The 8431-nt window shown below is 41.6% G+C and overlaps 1 protein-coding gene across 1 annotated transcript; it reads left to right on the top strand.

Annotated features, from left to right (window-relative positions):
• The first annotated feature begins 1867 nt into the window (after nt 1-1867).
• Nucleotides 1868-8416, top strand: LRAT (lecithin retinol acyltransferase). The gene is made up of 2 exons (XM_017498794.2): nt 1868-2730; nt 6564-8416. The coding sequence occupies exons 1-2, from the start codon at nt 2191-2193 to the stop codon at nt 6714-6716; spliced, it is 693 nt and encodes a 230-aa protein (XP_017354283.1). The 5' UTR covers nt 1868-2190; the 3' UTR covers nt 6717-8416.
• The last annotated feature ends 15 nt before the right edge of the window (nt 8417-8431 follow it).

Raw genomic sequence — 8431 nt, forward strand, 5'->3', positions numbered from 1 at the left:
CCTCCTAGGATAAAGGGGAGCAGTCCTTCCCGCCGCCTGGTCTCCATGGCTCCCTTCGTCTTCCAGGTAAGATGAATGTTCCTTCATCCATCATCCGCAGAGTACCCTCCCCCAGGCGAGCGTAGAATCTGCTTTCTGATGAAACCTATTAGCCCCGAACTGGGCTGCTTTGTGGAGCCAACCGAGGCTCTCCTTTGTGGCCTTTGTCTGCAGAATTTAAGCATTTACATAATGCATTAGCACGGAACTCAGCACGGGGTTGAGGACACCGCGTGCCAAGCCTGGCGTGGGCCGACACTTCAACAGCTCCCTCAACTGGCAGTTCCCTAGGACCACCCTGGAGGATGCGCTGCAATCGGGCTGCAGGCGCTCGGGCAAAGAACTCAGCATCTCATCCAAGGACTTCTCCTTGCTTGGTCATCTCTGGGAGGTTATGCTTTAAAAATAAATAAATATAAAGGGAGGGGTGCAAAGTTTTCGGCTGGTGAACTGAAGCTGGATCCATGTGACCCTGAAGCCGCAGAAATAAACTGAACATGAATCTTGCTTTCCTGGCGGACGTTGGGACCTAGCCGTTTTTCTGGCGGACGGTTGGAAGCTTTGCGCTCAACGGCCGCAGGTGCCTAGGAGCGCAGAGAGGCTTCGGGTTCGAATCGCTGGCGCTAGGGGCCTAGACTCGCGGGTAGCGACTCCCCCCTCCCGCCCCCCACAAACCCGCGCGCCGGCTGAAAGCATGGGGGATTGGGGGCATTTGAAAAAAGGGGCCGGGAGCGGTGTCTCACGCAGGTAATCCCAGCACTTTCGGAGGTCGAGACGGGCAGATCACTTGAGGTCAGGAGTTCGAGACCAGCCTGGCCAACACCAGCCTGGCCAACATGGTGAAACCCCGTCTCTACTAAAAACACAAAAATTAGCCCGGCGTAGTGGAGCATGACTGTAATCCTAGTTACTTAGGAGGCGGAGGCACGAGAATCACTTGAACCTGGGAGGCAGAGGTTGCAGCGAGCTGAGATAGCGCCACCGCACTCCCATTCTGGGTGACAGAGCAAGACCCTGTCCAAAAAAAAAAAAAGAGAGAGATTGGGTCAGGAAAGAATCCTCAGGCATTGGAGGCGCTCGCACTTTGCAAAGAAATGCAATCTCTTTAGTAAGCCAAAGTCCCGAAAAACCGTCCTATAGAGGGTGGTGGTCCAACTCAGAAATCTCGCCCAAAAGGACTTTCCACCAAAGACGTCACTGAAGCGCCAAGAACGCGCCCCAGTCCCGACAGGTTCAGGACCTTTCGTGCTGCCACAACTTGGGACTCTACCTCCCTAAATAGGCCCCTTAATGGCCAGCAGTGCAACTGGGATCCCGCGGCGGTAAAGAATCACTGTGCAGAACCCTGGAGCTGGGAGTCAGCCCGCCCCCTTCCAAAGAAACCACAGGCCGAACGCGGTGGCTCACTCCTGTAATCCCAGCACTTTGGGAGGCCGAGGAGGTAAGATCACGAGATCAGGAGTTCGAGACCAGTCTGACCAACACGGTGAAACCCCGTCCCCACTAAAAATACAAAAATTAGCAGGGTATGGTGCTGCGCGCCTGTAATCGCAGCTACCCGGGAGGCTGAGACAGGAGAATCCTTTGAACCCGGGAGGCGGAGGTTGCAGTGAGCCGAGATCGCGCTACTGCACTTCAAGCCTGGGTGACAGAGCGGGACCCTGTCTTAAAAAAAAAGAAAAAAGAAAAAAGGAAAAGAAAAAAGAAACCACGATCCCGCGCCCTCCCCGCCGCGAGCGAGGCGCGCGGGCGGCGCCCAATCAGTGAGCTTTCCGGGTATGTGACGGCCTTCGGCTCCGCCCCCTGGACGGCCATAAAAAGTCTCAGCGAAGCTTGCACTTCCTAGCACCGCGCGCGGCCCTGCGCCCTGGCACTGCCCCCAGGTGCGCCTCTTCTCCGGCTTCTTGTAGCTCTGGTCTCACTGTCCCCGCCGTTAGCCGCCAGTTCCTTATCCTCCTCATTCCCCATTGTGGCTTGGCTGAGCCAGTCGCCAGACCTCGCTGTCCTCCTCCGCAGCAGCGGTACTTTGCGCTGTACCTCACCTGGCTTGCAGGTGAGCAGCAGCGCAGCGCCCCTGTCCGGCGAGCTTACCTTGGCCAGCCCTGCCAGAGCGGCACCGGCACCTCTCCAAGACTCCTTCTTCCCTGTAGGATGAAGAATCCCATGCTGGAGGTGGTGTCTCTACTGCTGGAGAAGCTGCTCCTCATCTCCAACTTCACATTCTTCAGTTCGGGCGCCGCGGGCGAAGACAAAGGGAGGAACAGTTTATATGAAACCAGCTCTTTCCACCGAGGCGACGTGCTGGAGGTGCCCCGGACCCACCTGACCCACTATGGCATCTATCTAGGCGACAACCGTGTTGCCCACATGATGCCCGACATCCTGTTGGCCCTGACAGACAACAAGGGGCGCACGCAGAAGGTGGTCTCCAACAAACGTCTCATCCTGGGCGTCATTGTCAAAGTGGCCAGTATCCGCGTGGACACAGTGGAGGATTTCGCCTACGGAGCTAACATCCTGGTCAATCACCTGGACCAGTCCCTCCAGAAGAAGGCACTGCTTAACGAGGAGGTGGCCCGGAGGGCTGAGAAGCTGCTGGGCTTAACTCCCTACAGCCTGCTGTGGAACAACTGTGAGCACTTCGTGACCTACTGCAGATATGGTACCCCGATCAGTCCCCAGTCCGACAAGGTATGACCTGTGACCCGCAGGGAAGTGAGCTCGGCGGGGATGCCCCCTCCCATCCCTGATGTTTTCTCTTCCCTGTGAGTAGGGATCTTCTACCTTGATGCACCCCCCTACCCCCACCACTCCCATTCCATTCTTAAAGTTCTAGATTAAGTAAGGAAAGTTGTGGTGTTCCTAAGGTAGGCTAAGGAAATAAATGGCAACGTGCCTTGTAGGATTTTCGAAATGCACAGAGAAAGGGTGTGGCAACGCAGGGCCGCTTCCATAGATTCCAGAGCTGCTCAGTATTGCTGCAGAAGTCATCAGGGTGTCCACCCACAATGTAGTTCAAATGACAAAGGGCAAGTGACTGGGGGCGGGGGATACAAGAAATCAGTCATTGCTGCTTGCAACTTTAACCAAGAATTTAACTTGAAAGGAAGATGTCCAGAATTTATATTTAATCCTTAACATTATAAACAAAGTGTGTGCCTTTAAAATAAGGAAGCATGCAGTTTTCTCACTCTGTAAGCTGCATAGAGGGATTTTTCATTGTTTGCTATAAGCTATCAAAATTCCTAGTAAGAGGGCCTCCCTGGTAGGTCCCTTGTTCTTGTGTCGGTGCTTCAGAGTAGTCTTTTCCTTGGTATTCTAATTTCTTTCTGGGTTGGCTTTAATCCCCATCTAGACTTCCTCATTGTTAAGCATCCTTTACCCATTAGCCCTCAAGGTAGATTAGATTGTTTATGAGTTCCCCAGAGATCAATACAATTAGTTTTCAAGAAGAGATGTTAAATGTTGGAAGGTAATTTTTATGAGTAATTTGAAAAACAGTATTATAATAGAATATTATTAAATTAGCCACAAACGCAAAGGGGAAATGGATTCTTATTTCCTTTTAAAACCTCTTTAACTTTTAAAGATAGTTAATATTTTAAGCCTACAACTTCATTTACAATTGGAAGCTCTTTTAGCCTTCATTGCGCTTGTTAAAGAAGCTATTGTTAATGTTCACTCTTTATAGTGGAAACCTGGGCAATAACATAATAAGCTTTAGTGTTAGTCTTCATGTTTAGATATTTTGCAGACCAGAAAAATCTGAGTCCATTTTTTTCATGTAACCAATTTTTAATTGCTCCACATCTTGGTTAATATTTTTGACCCATTTGGGAATATCTTACCCTCTGTGGGAGAGCATGGAAGTATTCTGCTTTTATAGATTGGTGTATGAAACTCCTTGTAGATTTTATACAGCCACAAAAGACTCCATCTAGGAATTCTTTTCCAAGTAAAATAAAAATACAGTTAGAGCACTGTGCAGCGATTCAGGAATCACAGCTCTAGTCCAGGCCTGTTTAGAAATGAACTCCACCACATTTACAAACACTGGCTCCCAAAGTGTACAAAAGGAAACACGTCAGATTTACTTAGGAACCAAGCAAATCATTTCTCTAAGGAAAAACAGTGTTTCTGTCCAGTAATTAGGAGTTACCCTTTCGTGGAACACATATAGCACTCCATTATATATTTCTACAGAAAAACAGTAACTAGTGCTTTTCTAAGGTAGTAAAATATTTAATCTGCATAAATAACTAGTTGCAGTAGTTTTTCATCTTTGGAAACTTTGTCAGGGTTTACAGAAGTAGAGAAGTGTTTTAATTGCTATTGCTGCATAGCACCTCTTGTGAAACTGAGTTTTGTCTTCACTTTGAATGGTCTAACAAACAATTTGGCCACAGAGTAGATTTCCCGGGGGAAAAAAGTTTTCATCCCAAATTTCCTAATCCTACAAACTGTTTTTGAACATGCCCTGAGAGAAGTAGGTCATTAACACTGAAGGAAGGACTGGTTTCTACTTTTTAGAAACGTAAGAAATTATTTAATTCTGGGTCTGATTGTTGAGTTCTCCATATATGCAACTATTAACATGAAAGATGCAAGGTTACCTCTTACTTAACTTTGAGTTAATAAAAACTCTTAAGAACACACAATTCCTAAGGAAAACATGGCAATTAGTTTGCAAATGAATGAACTGGAAAAGAACATTTACTTCTTTGTGGTAATACTCTTTTTTACAAGTTTAAAAGTCATAAAATTATGGGATTTTAAAAATATAGCTGTTGACAATCAGTATTTAAACTAAAAATTCCTTTGGTTAATGACTATTACTATTCCTTATGCTCTTTCTACTATGATTTTTTTTTTTTTTTACTTTGTTAATAGTGCTCTTTTTTTTGCCAAAAGTGATTGCAAATGACCCTTTTAATTTGTGTGGATTGAGTGCTCACGAAAGTGTTCCTACAGACTTCTTGACCCCTTCTAGAAATTTCCTACTGTTGAGCACCACTAAAGATGCCTGATGGTCTGCTGACCAAGTGAACAGGAACAGGGTATTAGACATGACATGCTCCTTGAAAAATCTGCTTTTGTGGGAAATACAGCCCACAATGATTCTGACTGACTTATAAATTATCAAGGAAAAGATAAAATAAGGATAACTGTATTCACAACTTGCTCATGTACCAAAATATATGTCCTCCATTATTTGTCAACCTCCATTTCTCCCTGTCCTGAAAACTTCAATTTGATCTTCGCCACCTTAAAATAGTATACTTCTCAATGCCTTGCTAGTTTATTAAAAAGAGACAAATAGTATGTTTGATAGAAAAACAGACCAACATCTAGATAAAAGAATATTTCACACTTGCTTAGGTAATTGTGTAAAAGTATTGATAGAGGCAACCATACTGTCAAGATGGTATATTGAAACACACTGAACTTGTTCATTCTATCCCTGAAAAATTTCGAAACCTAGCTGCCCAGTACCATGTAAGCCACTGTAGAAAACCCATAAAGCACATACAATGCCACATCTAGAAAAAGAGCTTAAAATTAGTATGAATAGCAAAACCCATATAGAAATGACAGTCACTGCATTCTGGCATCAACAGCAATGTGGTAGAGATAATTGTCAACAAATACAGTAGTAATAATAATCATTGTAATAAATTATTATATGGCACGTAGAAGAATACAGGGTACTTGTGCATGAAACATCTCAGTTGATCCTCAGAACAATTTGAGTGTTCTCATGGAGGAGTAGAAGAGGTTAGCCTGTATAGGTTAAATGACTTACTTGAGGTGACACAGCCAATAAGAAGAGTTGGAGCCAGGACCCAGATGTAGGCCGTCACTTCTAGGTAAAACTATTTCTTTAAGGAAAACATTACACATATTAGAAGGATGCATTCCTCAGGGGTAGGGACAATAGTTGTTTTTATTTCCAGCAACCAGTTGTGTATCACAAAATCAATGGTGAATTTAACGTATTTAGTCAGGGAATGGGATTTGATATTAAAATTAGACTTCCTATGCTTGTAGATTTTGAGACTTATAAAAAGTTATCATTGGTATCATTAGGTCTTAGAATGGCAAATTGGAGGAATTGAATCTACCTTTAATCGGCTAAGTTCTATTATTTTTACTCAAGATTAGAGACCTCTTTTTTCATCTAATTTCAGAATATGCTATTGTTATTGATAAGCAGTTTGATGTTGTTTTAACCTTTAGTCCTGAATAACTATGTGGTTATACTTTCTATAGTTTTCTATAAATGCTGTATTTACATAGGCAACTGCCATTATTAACTTAGTTGCTGAAAGGATCATTTCTGCTACTATAGGGTATAGAATCAGAACTGGACTCTTAATGTTGTAAATTTTTTTATAAGTCATAAGAGAATTTCTAGTTCTTCTGGTAGACAGAAAATAGCTGGGAAAACTGGCTTACTATTTGATATATGTGATTCTTCTTGGGTTTAGTCACCTTTCCTAATTTTCTTAAATTTTATTTTCCAGTTTTGTGAGACTGTGAAGATAATTATTCGTGATCAGAGAAGTGTTCTTGCTTCAGCAGTCTTGGGATTGGCATCTATAGTCTGTACGGGCTTGGTATCATACACTACCCTTCCTGCAATTTTTATTCCATTCTTCCTGTGGATGGCTGGCTAACTTCATACCCCCATGTCAGTGTGTGTATTCTGTGTAAATATTTTGTATTTATAGAGCATCAATCAGTATAAGCATTATCGAGAAAAATGTGACCTGTAACACTGTGTTCTGGATAAAAATGTGATTAGGAATCACGCAAAGTGCTTACTGTGTAAGCCCAAGAACAAAGCCTTTCTGAATCTTCTCAGGCAGTTCAGATTTAAAGCACCATCCAAACCTTGGAAACACAACAGGTTGTGGTATAATTCAGCAATATGAGAAAACCAGCCCCAAAGATGATAGCCACAGAGATTGTGTTATTTTTTTTCCTCTTGTAATCGTTGTACTGTTAGGCTGAATTTGAAGACTGGAAGACCATATTGAGACCAATAACTTTTTTTGTAAATTTACTTTTTTATTGAAAAAAAATGGATAAACTTAAACTGAAAGTATTTTCCTCATTCAAATGAAAACACGTTTGATGACTGGTCAAAAAATAAGCTCAAAATCTATTTTTTTCATGTAGTGTATATAATCCTGAATAAGTCGAGTGTTTCATTTTCATTATGTGAAATCAATATTGACAAATAGTACTTTAATGATAATGTAACTGACCAGAAAGTATAGAAATCTGTGTTTTCCTGTAAAAATAGTGACTATAGTATCACTTGAACATTGATTTGGCTTTACTTACTAGGAAGCCTGGAATTCATTATTTTTTTTCCTTTTATGTGTCACTGTGGTTACTTTAAATCACTCTGAGAAGTAAATGGATATAGGATTGAAGTTATCTGGGTATTTGGCATGTGTATGTGTGTGAAATAAATATGCACATAGTCATATACACAGACAGAGACAAATTGTTCTTGATTGCCTTATTATCATCATACTAGTGTGGTTATTATAGAGCATCTGTAGAGGTGACTGTAAAAGTAAGTCCAATCTATTTTCTTATATCTTTGAATTTGTAGTATTAACTTGCATCTATGATATTGGATGGGTTGTCTTTTAAAGCAATTACTAATGTACTGTGAAATTTTTAAAAACCTTCAGATTTGTTTACTAGTCACTTTTCTCCATATAGTTTCTAATTATAGTTTATATCCTTAAAGGAAGGATGCCACAGCAGTATATAAAACCCAAACAAGCAGAACCCAAACAAATAAAATTATTAAAAATAATTTTAAAGTAGCTTAGTATTGCCAGTCATATAAATTGATTTTGCTGAAGCTCTTATAAGAGTTGAGATGTAGCAATCTTAAAACAAGCATTCAAGCACTTTTGCAAAATTACCAAATTCTTAAAATGAAGCCACAGCTAGACTTGCATTTCAAGTATTAAAATTGTTTTTTCAACTGTCAAGAATCATAAAATAGCAAATCATATTATGAGTGAATATGGTGGGGAAGGTGGGGCCAATCAGTGATTCAATCAGAATAAATTTTAAGAGCAGATCTTAGATTAACTAATGTTTTATCACCACTAATTTGCCCACAACAAACTTGTGTTTAATTTTTCAAATTAAATGTTGAATGATTTAAGTCTTTAAAATAATTATAACATTAAATGGTACCACCACAGAATACAGGTGTTCTCTGGACCTATTCCAACCACTTAAAATTATCTAAAGTATGCATACATAAAAGCAACCACTATGAGAACTACTGTGTTAGTGGTTTTTCACTTGCTGTATATTACCCTTGTAGGAATAGTTTAAGTAAATTCATATTTTTTTT

This window comes from Cebus imitator, unplaced genomic scaffold, assembly GCF_001604975.1.
Source record: "Cebus imitator isolate Cc_AM_T3 unplaced genomic scaffold, Cebus_imitator-1.0 Scaffold251, whole genome shotgun sequence".
Classification (NCBI taxonomy): Eukaryota; Metazoa; Chordata; class Mammalia; order Primates; family Cebidae; genus Cebus; species Cebus imitator.